At 39.8% G+C, this 20,429-nt stretch overlaps 1 protein-coding gene across 5 annotated transcripts in view; it reads left to right on the forward strand.

The window, feature by feature from the left end:
* Positions 1–2,904: 2,904 nt before the first annotated feature.
* The window catches only part of LOC146466956 (uncharacterized), a 65,288-nt gene continuing 47,763 nt past the window's right edge, over positions 2,905–20,429 (forward strand). Inside the window, exons 1-5 of one of the 5 annotated variants that reach the window (XM_085126418.1) lie at positions 3,620–4,010; positions 6,957–7,089; positions 8,023–8,060; positions 10,156–10,237; positions 18,398–18,435. In XM_085126418.1, the coding sequence (XP_084982544.1) occupies positions 18,414–18,435 (22 nt within the window). In that variant the 5' untranslated portion in view covers positions 3,620–4,010; positions 6,957–7,089; positions 8,023–8,060; positions 10,156–10,237; positions 18,398–18,413. Of the gene's footprint in view, positions 2,944–3,619; positions 4,011–6,823; positions 7,090–8,022; positions 8,061–9,954; positions 10,238–18,397; positions 18,436–20,429 lie in introns of those variants that run through there. The other 4 variants (XM_085126416.1, XM_085126417.1, XM_085126420.1 and 1 more) reach the window with 4 other exon arrangements.

Here is a 20,429-nt window from a genome sequence, read left to right on the forward strand (position 1 = left end):
GAAGAACCACCCATTAGTGTCCAGTCTTACACGGGTAGTAGAACGCCTGACGTGTTTTGGGAGGACGGAGATCAGTAGGCTGGGGGAGGAAGCGCGGCAAAGAATGTCATTTCGTAAAAAAATCCACTTGTCCATTAACTGCTGGGGAAAAACAATAAAGAAGCGATGTACAGGAGATGGACTGTTGGCATTCACAAGGTGCGTCACATTTCAGTTGGTGAAAATCTCCGTAAGCTTCGGATCAAAAATTAGCCTTTTGCGTCACGGATCAAAAATTAGCCTTTTGCGTCAGTGCGTGATTCATCCAAAATCATGAGACATGTCAGGGAAGCACTGTTATTAATTGCAAATACACGACAACAACATGACATTATATTCGGATCTCGTGTACTAAAGGCATTATATCGGCCAACATGTCGATCGACACTCGGCTGATATGTGACAATCGACTCTTATTTCTCGGCGGCCGATACGTTGGTCTGTTTCGGTCGCCTCTCGACCGACATGCATGCCAGTCGATACTCGATTGTTAAGCCACCGACGCTTGGCTGATACTCTACCGACACTCTACCGGCCGATACTATAACGACACTTGGTCAAGTCTTGTTTCTCTACTCAAATTGCTCTTGTTTGCGTTGCCCACTACACTGATTACCAGCGCTTACGACAACATCATGCCACTCTTGATCTCAGTCACACTCTGATCACGTGCAAAAGCGATCAACATTTCGAGGGTAATAGTGAACTGTTACTGTGACATCACAGTTTTCGCACTGTTACCCGCTTGTGGGCTTTTAGTGGGAAGCGGATGTATTGTTAGATGTCATGTGACCATAAACTAGCCAATGAATGCGCGTGTTGTAGCAAGAAAAACTCCAGCTATTTAGCAATACACAATATAGCACCGAAAGTTGACCAATATGCCGTTAACAGTTCATAGTACCATAAGGGTCAAGTTTTCAGCTCGTGTGTTGAGATAGTGGTGACCAATGGTCTACCAACTTGAAGAATATGTCGACTGATTCTCAACCGAGTGTTGGTCAATATCTCGGCAACTGCGAGTGTCGCCCAAGATGTTGGTCGAGTATTGCCCAATACGATGGACCAATACTCAGCCAATAGTGTTGGTCGATACTCGACTGACAGGTGTCATAAGTAAACATGATCCTTTTATTCTACAACTGAAACCAAACCCAGTGTTGGGAATCAGAGATCCTGCCCTATCAAAAAGCTTTTGTTTGTTTATTTTATTGCAGAGACCCAGGTGGCATTTCTCCCTCTTCCCATCATGTTGTTAATGCCATTTCGTCCCAGTTCCAAAGTTCCAGCCCCATCCCCCACCCCCACAAAACAGAAACTGACCCTAGGATAGAGGGGATAATAGTCACAATCACAATTATACAGACTTGTTCCCAGTCCCTATTAATCAGTATTGGGGCAAATGAAAAATTTTTGTGGAGTCGTAGCCTGTGAAGCTGGCTGACGGAGCTGCAAGAGTGAGTGGCAGGTTGCAAGAAGGTGAAAATGTGGCTTAATTTCATGGTACCACCACAAAACTGCCAGCTGCACGGGAGCCTATGTAGTCATGTCGCCTCTGAACAGCCTAACATGTGGTAGAAGGGATGAGAAGATAGGCTAGTGAACAATGAGAGGGGGAGTGGGGAAAGGGGAGGTAAATAAAATAAATGGGAATTTCAGTGGAATCCATGGGGTGGCTCTTCTTCTTGGAATTTGAACCTGTAGACAGAAAATATCCATAACAACTACAGAAGGTCACTGGAAATTCTTGGAGGAGAGTCTAAGATGCCCAAGCTTTTAAACACAAGTAGAGGGCTGGGATTCAAACCAACAAAACTATCCATGGGAGTGGAACAACAAAGTTTAACCTGCCTAAGTGACCTCCTCTCATGGTCGACTGCTTTAATTTCCAAATTACCAAAATTTTCCAAGTCAAATCACTATAGTTGGAACCTCTCATAAACAACCAGAACAACTTTTTGGGATGTGGGTTTTAAAATTTCTATTGTTTCTAACCTCTGGTAAGCAACTACTTGACACACGATCCATTCTCATAATGGTGCCAGTTGAAATGTCAGAAAAATTCTCCAAATTTGGTCATTATGGATGGTAATAGGACTCATGGGACCCTATCATGTGGCATGGAAATTATTATAGCCACCTCAAATCACTCCTTGCCACAGTAAGGGGCATTCAGGTGGGAGGGTTATTGCACATGAATGCCCCTCATGGCCACAATCAATGAGAGGATGGTTGAATTTGCTGTTGAGCAAACCAAATTAATAGAGGCTGCTCTTGCAGGGTCCCCCTGGATATTAGCCTTGTTGCTGACTGTACTAATTTATATTTTTTTGTCAGGTCAATAACATTTATAACTGCAAGATGAAACAAATGACCAAACCAAAGGTGGTCAAATTGCTGGAGCGGGGGTTAACTCCCCTATATATTAAGTTTTTGAGTTGTTTTGGTCTGAAATGGTGTAAAGATTGTTACCATTATAGTCTCAAAAGTCTTAAAATGGGTATGGATTTTACAGAAACGAGTATGGATTCTAGATCTTCTAAATGGGTCTGAATTTTAGAGGCCAGGTCTGAAAAGAATACCGAAAAATGACATATTTATGTCTAAAACAGGGTCAGGGTCTGGAGAGCTGAGTGCACACCCCTACTAAAAATTCTAAGGAGTACCCCCTCCCCCCCCCCCCACCCCTGGGTCAAATTAGAGACAAAATGTAGAACCAGAATAAGGCATAGAAGAAGAGAGCTGACTTTATTCTGTTATGATTTAGATGGCAACCATGTTTACTTCTCTGTACATGTCTGTGGAGTTTTGGAGACTGAAGCCCTGGATTTATAATACTGCACAGTGGCTATCAACACCTGGATGTGAGGTTGACAAACATTTTGTTAAAACAATGGAATCCATGTAAGTTAACACTCTTGAATCCTTTTAATTAGGATAAATGGAGAAAACAAAATTATCCTTGATCAAGTTTCTTGAGACCCTGTGACAAGTTTGATTGTGGTTTCCTTTCAGGGTTTAAAATATATTTTGGTGACACTTGTATTGTTCTGTTTGAAAGTGTTTTAACCTGCTGTAGAGCCAGAACATGTTTGCTTAAAAAAACGTTAAATGGATGCCTCTTCCGAGTCAACATAAATTGAAGGATTCTGGTAATTTCTTAACTTAACTTCAACTTCTTTTTTTAACTGAACTGTGGGGTATTTGAAAAGGTGTTTTGCCCCCCGTGGGGCATTTACCAGTGGGACTTAAAAAATGCTTATGCCTGGGGGCAAGCCCTTTTTTTTGTGGGGGAGGGGAGGGGGTGGTTACTGCTGGAAACGACTAATGCTTTATAACGTGGAATGGAATATTTTGCTTGATAGTCCTCCTTCTTTTTACTTTTATACATGCTAGCGTTTCGTTTAAAAACCGTTCCCAATCTCAGACCGAAATGGCTAATTCTGGGGGCAAATTAATAGTCGGATCAAACCGGCTCAAACCATGTCCTTTGGGGGATCACATAGCTGTATACCTCCTCCCCGCCGGGGGAAAGTATAGGGGCATCAAGGGTACAATTCATACTGTCAGGAAGCGGGGAGCGATAAGAACTCTAATTGTTCTCGATTCTTCGTCAGATTGGGTGGGCACGCCTTAAAATTGGCATTTAAAGCGATTTTTCCTGAACTAAATTAGTGACAGACGTAGGATTTCTTCTGAGGTTTGTGGCCACGTTTCAAACAAATTTTAACTGTAGCGAATACTTGCTTGTTTTCTTTAGCGATCAGTTTTCCTGAAAATCGTCAAATTAACTCGCAAAGAAAGTAGTAGGTGAACCTTGTAGCACGCTCGTGCTATTTCTGTCTACTTTGCGTGACTCTTCGATGTAACCAAATCTGTTGAGATGACAGCTGTATCCATAACATGACTGGTATATAGAGATTGTGACTCAATCGTTGTATTTCGGATTTGCGATGTGACGGCGACAAAAGGTAATTCTCAATTTCTTTTGTTTATGCGAGTGTGTGTTTTATTTTTTGCTTAACTTTACAGAAGAGATGTTGATCAATTTGCTCGAATGAAGCACACCTCAATTAAGGCGAAAGTCGCGTTAATTTAATGGAGTGTTAACTGTAGCGGTAGTCGTTAACTTCCGTTCCATCAATTAACTTCTATTTGACTGGCGGAGCCGCATTTCTAAATTATCTTCTCTTTTCTAACGTTCAGTCTATTAAAATAAATTTCGCAGCTCTCTGTGTTCGGCATAACTTTGCGTTTTATTTACTTAACAATCGGTATCTGCTATATTTCAAATCAGTACTTGCTCTCGGGCATTAATTTAGAGGTGCTCTTGACCGGTCCTACATTTAAAATGCAATCGGTCATAAACTCTTGATATATATCAAGTAAACTCGTTGCTTCTTTATAACCGAATATCAGACTATCGACAGTTGTCGTTGCAAGAAGTGGTCTTGTGGTGTTAATCGCGTTAACTTCGTGCATTGGGAAAATATCAGTTTCCCCTTCGCGTTAATTTTCTTTACGACTTTAGCTTGAACAGTTTCCTCTTTGATTGTGTGTTAATTGTCTTAAATTAAGCACGCGTCGATTTAATTTGCAATAATGGTGCTTTAAAAATACGTGAATAGTCCGCATCTTTCCAACGGACGTAAACAAAAAAAACCCACGTTTCTGAGGGCAGAAAGGCCTGTTTGCGTGAGAACTTAGCCGACCCCTCTCTTAGCCGCTTTAAAAAAACAGCAGACTAGCTTCAGACTAATCCTCCGTGTTCGTCTTGTTGTTTGAGCAAGATTTGTCTCTACAGTGAATGTTTCGTTTTCATTTCCAACATTCGAGCTTGTAACTAAAGAGGACAAGCCAAACTAAAATATCCAACAACGGCTGGTCTGCGTGCGGTCTGATTAACACGCCATTTTAATTAAACAAGATTTATAATTGAGAAGAGATAAGACCACAGTTATGTGCAAGATGATTAAGAGGATATGGTAAAACTCTCGTCAAAACAGATCGACGGTGTTCATTTTTGAAATTCCAAAGAACAAACTCGAATAGTCGGGGACTTCCAATGAGACCAGTTAAGAAATATACTTAAGTGTTGTTTTCTGTTTTCCAAGATCGTTTCCAAGTCTTTAAAAGGTATATTTGTGTACTCTAACACAGTTTAATTTCTTCAGATTCTTTAGGTTAATATGTTTGAATCGCAAGAGTTTTGGTGAACTAAACCCCATTACTCGAATTTGCAAGCGACTCTTGGCTTTCCAAAAACCCAAGCTGGTCTTGTTTAAACCTCTCTTAACGTAACGACTTTCTTCATCCCTTCGAAAACAAAAAAGAATCAATACTGTCCCATGTTACGAAAGTTTTAGGTGATAGAACACCACAGAAAAAGGCGCTAGTTTTCACTTCCAATTCGATTCGCATCTCTGTAGCGATTTTAACAAGCCTTCCTTAAACAGACGCTCAAATTTACAAGTTATCCCAGTTTGCTGTACCCCTGGTTATTTGTTACCGAGGGCGTAGCACGCAGCGAACGTGGGTGTACAACGGAACTATTTGTTTGTGCGAGTGTTTATTGGGCATTAGACCTGAAGATTCAAGAGCCGAAAATGTAAGTTTTTGTTGTCTTGAAAAATTCTACCCTTTTGTGGAAAGTTTCCAAACGATGCTTTTCAGAAAGAGAATCAAGCAAATGCTTTCATTTTCAACAAGGTGGGGTGGTGGAGGGGGGGGGGGGGGAGAGGGAGTGTACTTGACATTGAACTACATACGTACTCAAAACTGTAGGTGTACCAACGCGCGGGATCTGAAGACTGAGTTTGGCCTGGGGCGAGAGAGGGAATTGAAAACCTACGGCAAACAGGCGTGCGAGGCTCGCGCGCGAGAATCCGCTGACGCTTCTGGTGCTTCGCCCGTCGCGAGTTCGCGTCTCCCAATGTGGAATAGCGACTGTTTTGCAGTGTAACATTAAGAGAAGTTTACTGAAGGGATTTTTGATGGGATTTCGGTGGCAAATTTATGCGCGATATCAAACGCCTGTGAGAACCATATCAAATAGCCTGTGTAAACAACAGGCGGTCTTCACCTTTTGTTATGATTTTGTCAAAAGCCGAGCGCATGCCCTCTGAAGATACAGAGTGCCTTGCCTTGCCTTGAGGGGCCCCTAAGGGCACTAGGATTTGTTTATGCACACAGCTGCGTATTGGATGCGCTCCGCTCGAAATCAAGTCGCCTTAAATCGTTGTAAAATGCACATGCGATTTGAAAGCGCGGCAAAAATCGTCTAAAAAGTCTTGACTAAACTGCTCATCAACGGTTCCCTGCATAAAAAGGAAAGGTTGACATAAATGTGCTATTTGGAAAAGTATTGTTAAAAATTGATTTTTGTCCTGTAATTTCCGGTTGTTAGAACGTTTTAGAAGCATAATAGAAATTGGGTGAATGTAATTTCCCACACATTTTAATGACGGTTACTGATGAACTGAAATACATGTATTTTAATGCCGCACTGTTTTGGAAAAAGCAAACCTCATTTTCATTTTAAAAAGAGTAAAGTTTGACAGCCATAAATAAGGCAAAATCATCAGCATTGTTTGGCATTGAAACAAAAAAATAAAATAAAATAATAATAATAATGAAAATATTCCATCACGTTTATTCCATTCATTTTCTGTTGGGAGTGTTGTAAAATCACACAGGCCTTGAAAACACATGTGTTTATAACATGCGATTCTTAACACGCGAATTCGCACTCGAGAACCTTCCTGGCCGAAACAAATGTTTTCAAAAGTCTTATTTGGGATACAGTTATCGAGACATGTTTATTAATAATTTAAAACAACGTGACGTTGTTAATCTTTTACTGTGTAATATACCTGCTTTGTTTGCAAATGTTAAACTCGTGCATTTCATCTTGGCAGTGGGATTGGCGTCCTTTTAGCGGTAATTTAGCGAGAATTGTGAGTCAGTCTTCCCAAATTTTTGACACCTTCGAAGCCGGGAGAAATTACTGTTCAAATTCACACCATGTGATCCCAACTGTTGTTTCGATCGGTAGGTGTTGAATCTCTACTTGGTTTTCGCGTTTTTTTTATTGTTTGTTTTTGTACGATGTTGACTGTGAATTTGTACGAATATTCACGAGGACCGAAACGCTCTAGACAGTGCAATCTTATTTTTTTCGTTTCCAAGAGTTCGAAACCTAATATTGATATAAAATTTATTTTAGCAGTAGTTTTCGTTTGAATGGTCACGCTTCAGGATTGCATGCACGGAATCAAACGTTACAGATATCTTGTACGGTGTAATAAACAGCACCACAAGTACTACTCAGTAGCTTTCATTTGAATAGTCACACTTTGGGATTTCATCCATAGACTCAGAAGTAGAACCACCTTAAATTTGTACAGCATAATAATTAACAGCATTACAAAGAAGTGCCACTCAAAAGCTTTCATTTAATGGTCACACTTTAGCATTTTATCCAAAGACTAAAAAGTTAGAGCCACCTTGTACAGCATAACAAACAACACCACAGGAAAGCACTGCTCAGTAGCTTTCATTTGAATGGTCACACTTTGGCATTTCATCCACAGACTCGAAAGTTAAAACTACGTTGCATGAAATAGGAAACGACACCATTGGAAAGTACTATTTTGTAGCCTTTGCTTTAATATTCACACTTTACAATTTCATGTGCAGACTCAAAATCTAGAACGACCTTAAAGAGTATAATAAATCACGCCACGGGTAATAATACTCAGTAGCTTTCATTTGAATGATAGTTTGAATGGAAGGCAGTTTTCATCTGAATTGTCACAATAAGCAAACAGAACTAACGGAAAGTGCTGCTCAGTAGCTTTCGTTTGAATGGTCACACTTTAACATTTCACCCACAGACTCAAACGTTAGAACCATCTAACACAGTAAACAGTACCACAGGGAAATTCTGCTCCGTAGCTTTCGCTTGAACAATTTAATCAACAGACTCTGCGAAAGTTTGATCCTGATTGTCACCGTTAATTGTGGGTTTAAATGCCATACTTGTTATAGATCTATAAACCATTGTAGGTATTTGTATGGTTTTATGACTACCTGTGACTGTTTACTCGTGCTTAAAATCGCAAAAATGAGAAGTCTTCATGTCCATGTCCCTTTCAATCGCCATTAGGAAATGCATATATTTGAAGTGCACATGAACTGAAAGTAACAAAGGAGAGACCATTGTGATCGCAGTTATGCATGCAACTTAAGCGGTTGCAAAAGGAAGGCTGAAAAAAATTCAGACCCGAACGGGATTCGAACCTATGACCTCTGCAATGTCGGCAAAATGGCCACAAAATACCACAAAGTGACCAGCTCCCAGTTGGTTTGAAAACTCAGTTGGTAGAGCACTGTACAGGTATCACAGAGGTCATGGGTTCAAATCCCGTTCAAGCTTGTATTGTTTTTTTTAGGCCTTCTTTTCTAACTGCGGCGATGACCTCTCATTTGTTAAATAAATATTAGTTATTGTATGCTAAGTTGGAAGCCAAAGAAGCTCGTCACACTTACTCTGTGTTTATAGTGATACGCACATAACACATTTACAAGGTTGTTTTAGTGACGGGGTAACTTGAACTGAAAGCCGGGGGTTTCTGATGTCCAGGCTTTCCCTGGCTTAAATTATAACTATACAATTTAGTGCTATGGGGAGATTAGAGTTAAAAATAGCTCGCCGAACTTACTTTATCCCTTTGAAGCGATAGAAAGTAATCTTAAGTAATCTTTTTAAACCAGAGCTTTTTAGTTTCAAGTTATTCTGGTTTACAATTACTTGCTTTGCAATAGCTCTCTTCAGAAAAGGATGCAAGTTGGACGCGCGCTCAATCTCGCCCCAGGCTATGGGATCGTTAAGGAGGCAGCTCGGCAGCTGAATCACGCGAGCAAGCTAACTTTACGAATCAGCAGGTGTCCAATTCATCCCCCTAGAGTAAAAAATCTTTCGCCTGTGAACAGCAATGAATCGGCACCTGTTTATAAGTCAAAACTTACAGAAAAAAAAGTATTTCCCGTCTAGCAATAGCCAATTGGGATAATCTACTCCGATGCAAGATAAACTTTAAGAGGAGTCTGTTTATTTAAGCGCTACAGTTGGTCAGATAATAATCGACGTTACGTTATTACTGGCACAAGTAAGATCATTATTTGTGGTCATATGCAAATAAAGTTACCCTCGCGTACGTGTCGTTAAAGGTCCGTACTACAGGAGACTTCAGTCACGGTTGATACCAAGAGACGCAATTGTACGGAAGTTAATGTCAAGTCGCTTCGCTTCGCCGTGTTGTCGGAAATTCGTTTCTAGCTAAACCTGCCCTTACCACTGCCACTGTCATTTCTCCGAGCGAGTAACCTGCGTTTTTAAAATGCCGTGCTACAAACAGACTGGCTGATAGCTTCAGGGAACATCGGTTTGAGGTATTAAACATCAAAGGAGAACTGCCTGCAGTGCAGAATTTTAATAGCGCAGATCACGAGTGTGTTTGTTCCTTAAAGGAGCAAGCCATTGTTGCCGAAACATCGGTTTTTATCTGACAAACTATAGCGCTTTAAACTAAAACTCCTCTAATTATCGAGTTCAAGGCCTACGCAGTGTACACTGAATTGAAGAAACGTTGCCCCGTGCAATTAGTGAGGGAGTGATCTAATTAGCTTGCTCCTATTTCGTGTTTTTCTCATTGTCGCGAGAAATATGTATATTTTAAGCCGTAAAAACCGCACGTATGTTTATTTTCTAACACGAAGAATGCAAATAGGCTTGCAGGTCATACGCTTCCCAGAACGTTTTGGATCTTATCATTCATGGTTTATAATGGTATGGTATAATGGTTCATATACCATGGCCGCTAAGCCAATCAAATCCCTCGAATTGCATTATTCAATGATTCAGTTTTTAATAAATCTTGTTATTAGCTTGCAAGATGACATTTCCTTACGCACGTGAATACATATTTTTAAAGTTAGCGTACATGCGTGACTCAGCTTGCGCGCTTAGGATGCCCCCACCCCGCCCCCAATGATCCCATAGTTGAAAGCACGCCTACAGTCACGTTTCTGAATCTGAGTTTTTTTATTTTGCAGTGAAGACTTAGTTCAACCTCGTGTTTCAGACTGCCTAACAGCCTGGTCAAGTCACAGAAAACCGGTATACCTTGAAAAACTGGTAGGTTATGAACCTTAGATAGATAGGACTTTTAAGTTTCAATGTATTTAGCCCATGTTGACTAATTGGAGACACTAAATTTTTTTAATTTGTAGCTATGTTCCATTTACTACATTTGATAAGAGCAATTAACAGACACTACATGATGCCTACATAGATTAAATCTAAAACAGTCAAAACAGCTAGCGTACATTACTACACTTTCTTTCTATGGTCCAATTTTTTGTTTTTAAATTTACTCGACTTCCTCTCAATGTTGATCTGGAAGTAATTGGTGTACGAGCAAAGTATTTCATACAATTATAGCAAATTTTTGTTCTAATAAAACGGGATATTAACAACGATACCATCCTGTTAATGGCGTCAAGCGAGCAAAGACGCTTCCGAGGAACTCACGATTGGTTCTAATTGGTCGAGAAAGTGGTGCGAGTTTTGTTTAGAGCGGTTTTCAATTGAGTGCCGAAAGTAATTTCACGTTTGCTTTGGTTTTGCTTTACTACGCTCTGTGACTGGTTAACAAAACTCGCGCCACTTTCTCAACCAATAAGAATCCAATCCAAAACCAATCGTGTTTTGGCCGCACGCGTTTTCCCGCGTTTGGCGCCGGTAAAATGTATTTGCTTGTAATTCTGATTGGCTCGTTGTGTTGTTTACATCTGTTGCGATTGGCCAGAGTAATTACTTTGGTTTTGGTTTTACGACACTCGATTGCTAACCGCTGTAACCAATCCCCACCTCAGCACAGGCTAGTGCCGTAAAGCAGAACCAATCCGATACGAGGACGATATTTACCGATATTTGGCTGTTTTTTTATATCGATATCGAAACCGATGTTGTGACGTCATTAACGAAGACTTCTATGTGATGTTATCACCTACACTCTAAAAACACTCTTTATGACCCGTAAACATTAAACAGAGAACACACAGCCCTAGCGACAGTGTTTCAACTTTAATTTTGTGATACTTCCTTCGAGTGCAGTGTAGCGGAACATACACAAACGGAAAAAACCTAAGCAAATGAACAGTAGCCCATTTAACAGTTGTGTGCTCACTTCCGGTACCCGATGGAAAACGGTTCTTTGCCAAAGTTCCAACCGACGAGCATTGCTCAGTCTCGTTCACTCTTTGACAGATTTGTAAGTGCTTTCAGTAAGACCTGGCTCCTAACCTTCGCCCGTCAGGTTTTACTTTGACAACAGTGCGTCCGTCGATCTCTATTTTACTGATTAGATGAACAACAAAACTGTTTCATTATGGCCTTCACAACCTGTTTCACTTCCTTGATCGTCCAGCAGTAAAGAATCGGATTAAACGTCGAGTTTGCGAAAAACAGAGTCACTGTTGATCTCCAAAGGATGTCCGAAGTTATCGTTCCACCCGAGTCATTAATTTCTATTATTATAATAGCGAAAATGTTCGGAACATGGCAGGCAACAAATGCCAACTGCAGCAACGCTATGCTAAAAACTGTCTTCCTGTATCGGTCTATGTTCAGTGAAGTTTCTGCTCCGTTTGAGTGTCTCTCTCCCTGTTGCATTATATTTTGATGTTGTCGTAGTGTAAGAAAAATCTTCGTGTAAGAAAAGATAGAGATGCACACACAAAGTAGTGAAACAACTGTACTTGCAATGAAACTGATGCGACGGTAACTACAAAAGCAGTGCATAATTCCAAGTGAAATACCAACAAACCAAAGAGAAATTACGACTGCTCGAACTCGTCGTAAAGTGAAAATGTTTTTGTATCTGTGCAAGCCCAGCAATAGAAGGACAAGTCTGTCCACACTAACAGCGGTTGAAGTAAAGATGGACACGTGGCACAAAGTAGAACCAGAAGCGTAAATTATCTGGCGAATGCGGCTGACAGTATCTAACTCCATCTTCGCAACAGCATTCAGCATTATGGTGGCAAAGAGCGGTTGCGAGATCAGACCGACGCAAAGATCAGTGAGTGCCAGACATTGAAACAGCTGTTTTATCGGTGGACGAAGGGAAGACACTTTACGAAGAGCAGTAAGGATCAGAGCATTGCCCAGTGATGCGGTGATGGAAAGGAAATAGTTCAAAGCCGAGAAAAGTACAGTTATACCTACTGGTAACGTATCAGCCGCTTGGTGGAGAGTTCTTGCAAAGGTTCCATCTCCGCTACAGTTCAGCATTTTTTTTTATGCTTAAAAAGGCGTTTCCGTCGATACAGTGCTTTGTTTTATAGCTTGCACTGACTTGACTAGCTTTTTTCAACTTTGAACTTAGTTTCATCCTGTTTTCGTTGTGAAAATATCACCTGTCACCTATTACCTGTTCCCAGTAGTGTGAGCACGTATCTAATTACATTTTAAATACCGCTGATTTTCTGCCTTTCATTCAGTCTCATCACGTACGCTTTTAAGTTCGAGAACTAATGTCTGCCGGCACCAAAGAAAAACTACGAATTTTCGAGGAAAGAATTATGGTAAAATGCGGTATTTATTTCTTTTAAAAAAAGTGCTTCTGTCGTTTATGACGCACAATGACTTCGACTTAGATTATTTTAAAAGTGTACGAGCGAAAAACTTTAAAAGGCAATTAGCGATGCGGAACTTGGGTTTTTTAACATTCAAAACCGGATGATCAGGCTCTCTGACAACTCCCAGCGTGCATTGCGACGTTAGTGAGTGGCTCGCTTGAGGATGGGGATTCGCTGTGTTTTGCCTCGTGATTTTGACAATTCTTTTGTACTTATAGGGTGTCGTTCTGTTTTACTCCGATAACCAAAGAAAAGAATACGAATTAATTGAGATGCAATGTGTGCTGACTTTATAGGGCTTGCTGTTGATACAAGACCAATTTTAAATCGGACCTCGCCGTAATGAATATTCAGACGAATTTTGTTCAAGTTTCATTGTTTTTAAGAATGTTGAAAAAGTACAGACTATCAAGATTTAGTCTGTTTCTGAAGTTGCTTAAGACTGACTTGAATGTATTGCTCATAATAGGGTCCTTAAGCAGAACGACGACGACGACGAAGACGAAACTTAAAAAATTACCTTCGCGTCTTCTGAATAAATTCGCGATGATTTATACTCTCTCAGTTTGTGCAATGTAGCCGAACTATCGAGGAGCTAACGTCGTAGGGGCGCCTTTAAAGAAGTTCAGGAAGAGAAAGGTAAATTAATCATCATGCGTTCACGTTCTCCATAAAACCTTAAATTTGGTCATTTCACGTTGTTGTTTTGCAGAGGACGGCAAAGAAATGTACCAAAGTGTATAACGCACGTGCAGAGCCAGTGTTTTGCTAATTAAAACTATTGTTTTCTTACGTTCTCGTTGACGTCGTCGTCGTCGCTGCTTAAGGTCCATAATAAGAAAGTGTTTAATTGCCGACTTACTAATAATATTGGAAATATTCATTCTACGTTTCTTGTGACTTGCTGGATAGGGTGATTTTTATGCTAACAATGACTTTTCTCGGAAAGCGGTGTTTTGGCTAGCTTCTAAATTGTAATCAAACGAAAATTGAACAAAATGTCCTACCGAATTGGATTCAAATGTCTAGCTAAACATGCTTTGCGAGGGAAGACGGAAGAAATTTAACATCTGGTGAATGCGGTAAAGTGATATTGCCAAAACATTATGCTTATGCATCTTAAATAAAGTAGTTTCAGGAGGTGAATAGTGAATTGCGCAAGGACGCAGTTTTTGCTAAGAAACGAGACATGATGTGTAGCGATTATATCACTGACTATTTACATGTGATTAATAGCTGACATGTTAAACATTTTTGATGAGCGAGATAAAAAGCTCCGTTAACTTTAATCAGGGATTACAATTATTTAGCATAAGAACGATACAGTTTTTATATACAAAGCGGTTAAGGTTTCTATCAAAAGAAGGTCAATCCAGCCTCGCTTCTACTCAAAGGCCAGGACACGAAGCGTAAAAATATGCGTTATTACCTCCGGCATCCAATGGTCGACGGCTGTTTACCAAAGTTTCAACCGATGAACTTTGCTCAGTCATGTTCGCTCTTTAACAGTTGTTCAATAACACCTGGCTCCTAACCTTGATTTGCCAGACTTTACTTTGTCAAGAGTATGTCCGGCGATCTCAGTAAATTTACCGATTAGATCATGGTATGATAAAACTGTTTTATTATGTCCTTCACGGCCTTTTTTACTCCTCTAATCTTCCAACAGTAAAGAATCGGATTAAGAGTCGAGTTTGCGAAAAGGAGAGTAACTGCTGATCTCCAAATGATATCAACAGTTATCGTTCCGCTCCAGCCATTTACTTTTATCATTAGAACAGAAAGATCCAACGGAACATAGCAAGCAACTAATGCGAGCTGCAGCCACGCTATGCTAAAAACTGTCTTCTTGAATCGTTCTATGTTCAGGGACGTTTCTGCTCCGTTTGATCGTCTCTCTCCCTGTTGCATTTTATTTTGATGTTGTCGTAGCGTTAGAAAAATCTTCGTGTTAGAAAAGATGGAGATGAACACACAAAGTAGTGAAAAGCCTGTATTTGCAATGAAAGCGACACGGTAATTCCAGAAATTGGGGATAAATCCAAGTGAAACACCAAGTAGCCAGGACCAAATTATGACTGCACGAACTCGTCTCAAGGTGAAAACTTGTCGATATCTCTGCAGTCCCAATAACAGGAAGACAAGTCTGTCTACGCTTATCGCGGTCAGTGTGAACACCGTTATTTGACACAAAGGATAACTTAAAGCATAAGTTACTCGACGAAGGCGGCAGATAATATCGAAATCTATCTTCGCAACAGCATTCAGCATTATGGTGGCAGAGACTGGTTGACAACTGAGGCCAACGCAAAGATCAGTGAGTGCCAGACATTGAAACAGCTGTTTTATCGGTGGGCGAAGAGAAGACTCTTTGCGAAGAGCAATAAGGATCAGAGCATTGCCCAGTGATGCGGTGATGGAAAGGGAATAATTCAAAGCTGTGTAAATTATTATTATTCCTGCTGGTAACACGTTAGCTTGGTCGAGAGATGTTGCAAACGTTTCATCTTCACTACAGTTCATCATCTTAATTTTGGGAGACTTAAAAAGGTGCTAACGGGTGATAAAACACTTTGTTTTACTGCTTTACGACTTGACCAGCTTTGTTTAACTTTGATCAGTTTCGTGCTGCTTAGTTAAAAAAACGCTATCACCTGTTACCAACAGTGTGGGCGCGTGCATTTAAATATCTCTAAGTTTCTTCCTTTATTCAGTTCGATCACGTACACTATAAATTCGAGAATGTCTGGCGACGTCAAGGAAAAACTAGAAACTTCGGGGAAAGAATTACGAATTATTATTGTAAATTGGTGTTTATCTCGCATAAAAAAGCTTGTCTGATCTTTTATGACGAACACTGGCTTATTACTTGGGCATAATTTATTTCATAGGTTACTGCAGTTTTAAGAGCGAAAAGCTTTAAAAGTGTGAGCGATGCGGAACTTGGTTCTTTTGAATGAACATACAAAACCGGATGAGCAGGTTCTTTCACAATTCCCAGCGTGCATTGCGACGTTAGTAAAAAGCTCGCTTAAAGATGAAGATTCGCTGAGTTTTTTCTCCAGTTTTTGTCAATTTTCTTAAACTTATATAATCTTGTTCTATTTTACTTCGACTACCAATTTAATAAATACAAATTAATGTATTAACTAACGGTGTTTGAACAAAACCAATATTTAATTGGTAAGATCACCTCGGTCGCCGAAGTAAATGACTAGCTCTGTTTAAGGAGGAGAGCGAGACACAAAGCGAACACCTGGCGATTTAATACCGATAAAACCTCCTATTCTGTAATACCTTTGCTCTATTTTTTTGCACTCATACCCAACTCATCGATAGAAAGATTCAGACAATCAACTCTCTGAACAGTATACGAGCCCACGGGAATATTTGAACGAGGCGTTTGTTTGTGACGGCCCCTGAGAGAGTGGACACTTACTTCTCTATCGTACGCTGGTGTTTTTTTCGTTTTCTGCCAGGCGGTCTGGGCCGTTTCCATGGTTCCCGTTCTCCTGGAAACGAGGCTGCATCAGCTCGACGGGTGACGTCATGAACAAAGGACGGCTGGGAACGAGGTTGCGCCTGATACTGTCTAATGGAAGATCCAAGAAAGAGTGTGACCTATCTAAATTGCTTTGTTGCCGTAAAAAGTATATGACACTTCTTCCCTATCAGCTTGCGGTGTTTCTCCAAATAAACTTCAATACCTTGTCAAGTGTTAATCCAAGTACCAGAGGTCGGTTCTCTAGATATCAAGACTGAAAAAAAAACCTCATCTATGCGTCGCTCACTAAAAAAGGAAAGATTAAATGCAACAAAATCTCTGGCACCCAGCATATTCGGTGGTGTAAAAGTCTTGAAAAGTTTTTCTTTTTTTGAGTAAGCTGTTTTAATTTGAGAATGATGTATTATTCAGTGAGTGACACAGCAAACACGAAAAAAAAAAAAAAAGAAATCCGAGTGCTCCTATCAGGAGTCGAACCTAAGACCTTCCGATTACTAGTTCGGATTCTTTACCTCTGAGCTACAGGAGACTCGTGGGAGCTAAGGCCATTACACTAGGTTTATAGGACAAACATCCTGCATACTGCTAGAAATGTAATGGAATATTTTTTGTTTTAATTTGTTACTGTTTTGTGTGCTCAAACACTGTGGGCTTTCTACGTAAATACGTTATAAGGGTGTGAAATGGGGTGGCCCACGCAACTAAGGCGTTATTATTAGTACAGCCGTCTCCCAATAACTCGAATCTTCAACGGAAATTGAAAAAGGATCCATTTATCGGGAGTTCGAGTTATCGAGGGTAAAATTATATAGAAAATGACCTGAGGGGAAAGGAAAATTGGTTCGAGTTAGCGCGAGGTTGGATTTTGTGAGGGTTCGAGTTATCGGGAGTCGACTGTAGCACCAAACTAAGCCAGAAAATTGGAACCTGAACAATTAAAAGTGCTATAATAATTAGCGGAAATTTGCCGTCGGTGATGAATTCTCAAGATGACTTGTTGTAATACGTCATTGCAAAAATACAGTTCTAATTTTCTTTGATTTAATTATCAACGCAGAAAACAGATAGTGTCGTTTCTTTGTTCATTTGATAAGCCATACTGAAATTTTTAAACGCGCCCAGAAATGTGCAATCAAGAAGAATAAAGACAAAATTAAGAAACACGAGTTATTTAAAATAGATTCAATTTAATCGACTTTATCAGTGTAAATATAACGTTGTCAAGTATTCTGTCGTCGGTGTCCGAAATGTCGTTTGTAACTTGAGCAAATTCATAATAATTTCCTCGTCACTATCCGGAGATCATTTAACAGTTGAGATATTACAATTTTAAACCGCAAAGAAAGCGAGAAGAGTAATAGAACTTGCAGAAAGAAGAAGAAGAAGAAAAAACACATTGTCCTTCGCTTTTGACTGGCAATGCTGGAATCGTTGCCTGAAGAGTTTGAATCCGATTTTGAGAAATGGAAATCACTATATTGTGCAAATATTTTTTGCAAACGTCATTGCTTTGACTGTTGTAGTGTTGACAAAAAGAAGCAGCTGACATAGGTTTCTCGAAATCGAAACTTTTCTAATTTGAAATTGAAGCGAGGGTAAGAGAGAAACGCTGTTCTCCTTCGTCTTGTGTAACACGGCCTTGGTAAGGGTTTCGTATAGCGTCCAAAAGCTTCAGATCAGGTCCAAGGTCTGTTCATTTGATTGAGACTGGGGTATAAAGTGTGTCAAAGTAGAAATGTGACAACTTTGTAAAATATCCATCTGGGACAAGTAAGGAAACAAACCTGATGCTACACGGAAAAAAATCGTTCAACAGCCTTTACTTGAATGGTGCAAATTTAGAATTTTTTCCACAGATTTAAGAGTTAGAACCTTTGTGCAACACTATAAACAGCACCACGACAACAGTTTTCACCCACAGGCAAAATTACGATAAACATTATCCTTGAAAGACGTTCTCAGTAGATTTCATATAAGAGGCGAAACTCAGTCAGGTGTGCATTCAGGGCTCAAACTGCACAGAAAGGAAAAAGAGTGAATTTTAGTGCACGGAGTTGCATGGACTGATTGTCGTTATTGCGTTAGTCTCCTCGCACCATGTTTTTTCTCGTCTAATTGCAGCTATGTTTTTCTCTTTTATTCTTCCAGGAAGACTACATCACCCATGGATAATCAAGGAGACAAAGGTAACAGTCTCTTAGGGCACGTCAGTTAGATAACCGCTACCGCTCTGAGTGAATGCGTCCGGTGAATCTTGTTAAATTTAAAAATAATTTGAGTAAATTGTCATCAACGCTTCTTTTCGTTTGTTCTCGTTCCTTCTTCTCCGAGGCTCTTTCTCTGGGTTCTTCAGTTTTCCTCCCTCCACAAAACCCAACATTTTCACGGTGCAGTTCAACGAGGAAAAGCCCCCATCCGGCCGAAAGGGGAGCCTTTTTCAGGCTGGAGGCATATGAAAGGGTAGGGTTTTCACGAGCTAAAATATAGAAGAAGATTTGAGAAAACTTAGGTATTTTAAGAGCCTTTGTCGGTAACTTTCGAGAATCCAGCGACAGAGGCGGAAATTCGAATTTCTTTTTATTTGCCCCAGAAGACCCTTATGGTGAACTATTTTCAAAAATAATTTTCAAAAGTTCCAGCGAATTTTTATTTTGGCAAAATTTGGGAAAGTTCGAAATCGGCCAAAACGTGCCCGATGGCCCGATTGAAATTATGCAAATTAGTGCATTTTCAAAACTCTCGTTCAAGACAAGGCAACGTTTTCTCGAGTTGATACTTTCGCAATCATTTTTACATCCCTTGTGCATGCTTCCAAAGTATATTTTATCTCGACCTTAACATTCTTTCATTTGAAGTTGCCCACGTAAAGAATACAATGTTTGCTATTCCTTAGATAGAGTGATTTTTGCCATATTTCAGATGACCATGTCATCGGGGGTATACGAATATACTGGTAATGAAATAACTTTTTTTAAACGGGCAATTTTTCTTATTTATATGTTAAAATATTTAGTTTGGAATGCACTTTGACACAATTCGCCATTTCGGTACTTCATGGTCCTCCTGTTACTTTGCACGTGTCAATACAGTTCACGGAAGCTTTTTCATGGATAAAAGCCAAGGTCTCTGGTTTCATTTCATGCTTTTATACACGTAAATAACTAGCTTTAAACTTGAGTGCTCCCCATATTAGCATTAAGTTATCAAATGATTCTTTTCAGATGAAATATTTGAGTTTATATTGAGCCGGCGTTCAAGCGAGATGAAAGGGCCGTTCCTAGGGAAATAACTTGAAATCAGTGAAATTAATACCCTCTCTCTCATATCGTGCTACGCTTCCAAACTACCGTTATTTTTAAGCTAAAAAGTGTTAATGCTCACTTTTTACGTAACCTAAAACAGAATTTGCTTAAAAATATTACGAACAAATTCCACTGCAAGAAAAAACTGAAAAAATCGCGCACCGACGTAAATGTAAACATCAGCCGTTTCTCGACTTGCCACATGGATGAAACGCGTCCGTTGTTTTATCTCTGTAAACATTTATGATCAGAAAGTAGAAACAAAAAATCTTCTCTATGCCCATGAGTATTAATGCACTCGCGAATCAGGCTTTGTTTTTCTGTTTGTCGAAAATACTGAAGAATAGTCAACATTGTTACTGACTACTTGACTCATTCCATCACAACCGGATATAAACTCGACTGAAAACTAAAGATATAAAGAAATGCTCTTACTTGTCTGCAATCGTTACTCACATTATATCTGGCAATATCACATCTCAGAGGCAAGGCTGAAAATTGTCTCAAATTCCGCATATCAGAGATTCAAAGTTTTGAACAACGCGAATAACTTTCATTGCGTAACAAGTAAAATTTGATACACAAGCGCGCGAAAAGCACAGGAATAAACAATGCGAATATTCGCGCTTGAGATGACAGTGCGAAAATTATTTTTGAAATTACAAGAAGAAATTCAGGAAAGTCAAGGTCTGCAAGGTGTATTTGATTGCCAGATTAAAACGAGAATCATCCCCTTCCGGGGATTGTACCGAATTCTCATTATCACTAACAACAACAACCTTTATCAATTTCCTCAAAGTAAAACCGAAATTAACTTAAATGAAAAGTAAACAAATCAAAAGCTTTCGAAACCTCAATGCGGTCCCTCAAACAAAAAG

Source organism: Pavona decussata, unplaced genomic scaffold, assembly GCF_977016875.1.
Source record: "Pavona decussata unplaced genomic scaffold, jaPavDecu1.1 SCAFFOLD_140, whole genome shotgun sequence".
NCBI lineage: Eukaryota > Metazoa > Cnidaria > Anthozoa > Scleractinia > Agariciidae > Pavona > Pavona decussata.